At 41.4% G+C, this 3,195-nt stretch overlaps 1 gene segment (V, D, J or C); it reads right to left on the bottom strand.

Annotated features, from left to right (window-relative positions):
* Window positions 1-1,482: 1,482 nt before the first annotated feature.
* Window positions 1,483-1,853, bottom strand: LOC111139290. The segment is given in 2 exon segments: window positions 1,483-1,724; window positions 1,847-1,853. Coding segments are annotated over 2 exon segments (249 nt in total).
* Window positions 1,854-3,195: the final 1,342 nt, after the last annotated feature.

Raw genomic sequence — 3,195 nt, 5'->3', positions numbered from 1 at the left:
TTGTTTCCCTTACCTGTAGAGACTTATCTTGAAAGAAGTTGCTGTGACCGATGTTGAAGAAGTTACTCTGCAGATGTTCTCCTCTAGGATTTTGATGGATTCCTGCCTCACATGTAGGTCTCTCATCCATTTTGAGTTTATCTTTGTGTATGGTGTAAGAGTGTGGGCCAGGTTCATTCTTCTGCATGTGACTGTCCAGTTTTCCCAGCACCATTGATTGAGAAGACTGTCCTTCTCCCATTGTACATTCTTTCCTGCTTTGTCAAAGATTAGTTGACCATAGAGTTGAGGGTCCATATTGGGGTCTCTACTACTTTTTGCACTACATTGCTGACTCCTTTGCATTCTCCAGTTCCCTGATTTGTGGCTCTCTGTGAGACATTACAAAACAGGAGTTAGAGAAATCTACAGGATTTTCCTCCCATATCACCTATCAATCTGTATTGTTAGGAAACATCAGTGCAAGAGCATTTTCCCTCACCATATTTCCTGGGCACTGAGAATGATCTCACTTGAGTTCTTACCGTCAGAAAGCCAACTGAGCTATTTATCTGGCCAAAATATGAACCTCTTCCTCCATTCTGTTTCTGTCCCCAGCCCTTATGTTGAATATCAGTCTGTGTCTATCACCTGATTTACTAGAAAAGAAACCACGGCAAAGGTGGCTGGCCTCTCTTTTCCTTGCCCAGGTACATGTGTTCCTCCTCCTTTCTTCTTTTCCATTCTTTCTCTAATAAACTCTGCTCTGCACTAAAGCTCTCCCACCACCTCTCCTGCTTATACTCTGTCAGGAAGGTATTTGACAGAGGCCACCTTCTCAGGCACACTGTGTGTATCTAGAAGTGTCATAGACACAGCAACACACACCAGGGTGGCCTGAACAACTTCTCAGCCTGGAATTTCACCACAAAGATGAACAAGAGACTAATTCATCCATAACTGTTTGTTTATTTTAAAGATTTATTTATTTTGGAGAGAGAGAGAGAGAGTCAGTTGGTGGGGGACAGAAGGACAGGAAGAAAGAGAGAGAAGCAAATTCCAACCCAGCATGCAGGGAGTCTGATGTTGGGGCTTGATCAAACAAACCTGAGATCATAACCTGAGCAGATCAAGAGTCAGACACTTAACCTACTGGGCACTCCAAGACCACTTCATTGTTGTGTAATTCTACCTTGAAATTAGTTACACCCTGGCTGAGGAACTCTTGGCATTGAACTGGTTTTAATATCACTAAAGAACACTTGGGATTGGGGAATGTTGCTGCTGGTTCCTACGCTCTAGTCATTTGTATGATTTTGTACCAACCAGACACTGACAGACAAACAACAGATTGTGCTGGAACCAGACTGCATCAGGAAAAGACACTCAGCTTCCAGGGCCCTGTTCTGCTCAGAAGTTGTGCTCAGGTCCCCCTGCAGTCCCCATCACTGTGTCACTCAGGGCACAGTAGTACACAGCTGAATCTGAGGCTTGCACTGAGCCTTACTCCAAGTGGAAGGATTTCGATCTGCCATTAAAAGTGGCTTCAAATCCTTTGTTGCTTTTCTTCTCCTTGTCCCTCATGCCTTTCAGGAGGAGCTGTAGACATTCACTGGGATACTGGACATACCAGAAAAGAGTAAGGGACCCTGATGCTGAATAAGTGCAGTTCACATTCAGAGAAGCCTCTTCTAAGAGGGTCACTTGGCCTTCCATCTGAGTCACTGAGGCTCCACAGGTTTGTCCTGAGGAAAGAGAAAGGAAATCTGTGTCACCTTGGGCATAAAACTCATGGATAAATAATAGTTAAAGGTTTTGCTGACACCATGGAAGAAAGAATCCAAATTTTAAGAGGAATGGTACTTACCAAGCATTAAGAGTACCACAGTCACGAAGCCTGGAGAAAACTACAGGAGAAATATTTTTGCATTTTATGTTACACAGGAATATTGGCACCGTAGTAAGGGAAAATATTTCATAGAATGATATTGAATGGCTGTTATTAATACATAATTTACATAACAATAAAGTGCAGCAAGTTCAACAATTCTATAGGATTTGATGTATGTATGTATTTATGAAGCCATCACTACAGTTGAGAAAATGAACACATACATCACCCCAAAATTTCTTCATGTCACTTTGTAATCCTTCTCTCAACCCTCCTCATCCCCATTTCTAGGGAACCTTTCTGTCAGAAATTAGTTTGCATATTTTATAATTTGCAAAAAAGAAATCATACGTATCTTTTGCCTGGATTCTTCTCAGCATAAATATTTTGAGATTCTTCCGTAGTCATATTTATCAAGACTTTGTTTCTTTCTGTTGCTGTGTACTACCCCATCATATGCCTATAAAACAACTTGTCTATTCACCTGTTGCTGACCATCTCAATTAATCTGAGTTGGGCTCTTAGAAATAAAGCTGCTATGAACATTTGTGTTTAAGATGTTTTATAGACATATGCTTTCATTTCTCTTGGATCAATTTCTGGAGTACAACGGCTGGGTCATATGGTAGGCATACATTTGACTTTTTTTTTTAATCATTTTTTAAATTTATTTTCAGCATAACAGTATTCATTGTTTTTGTACCACACCCAGTGCTTCATGCAATCCGTGCCCTCTCTAATACCCACCACCTGGTTCCCCCAACCTCCCACCCCCCCCACCTCTTCAAACCCTTCAGATTGTTTTCCAGAGTCCATAGTCTCTCTGGGCACTTACCCTGAAGATACAGATGTAGTGAAAAGAAGGGCCATCTGTACCCCAATGTTCATAGCAGCAATGGCCACGGTCGCCAAACTGTGGAAAGAACCAAGATGCCCTTCAACGGACGAATGGATAAGGAAGATGTGGTCCATATACACTATGGAATATTATGCCTCCATCAGAAAGGATGAATACCCAACTTTTGTAGCAACATGGACGGGACTGGAAGAGATTATGCTGAGTGAAATAAGTCAAGCAGAGAGAGTCAATTATCATATGGTTTCACTTATTTGTGGAGCATAACATTTGACTTTCTTAAACCAACTTGTTCTAGTAGTTGTTTTATAGATTCTCTTGAGTTTTCTGCTCAGACAGTTATGTTGACTGTTAAAAGATAAGTTTACTTCCCCCTTTCCAGACTGTGTGGCATTTGTTTCTTCTCCATGCTGTATTGCATTGGCTGGAACCTCTACTTCAATATGAAATACAAGTGGTGAGAGCCAAA

Source organism: Enhydra lutris, unplaced genomic scaffold (genome assembly GCF_002288905.1).
Source record: "Enhydra lutris kenyoni isolate GAN:26980312 unplaced genomic scaffold, ASM228890v2 scaffoldscaffold4, whole genome shotgun sequence".
Lineage (NCBI taxonomy): Eukaryota > Metazoa > Chordata > Mammalia > Carnivora > Mustelidae > Enhydra > Enhydra lutris.
Note: the sequence above shows the minus strand (reverse complement) of the source record. Positions and strands in the feature narration are given on the sequence as shown.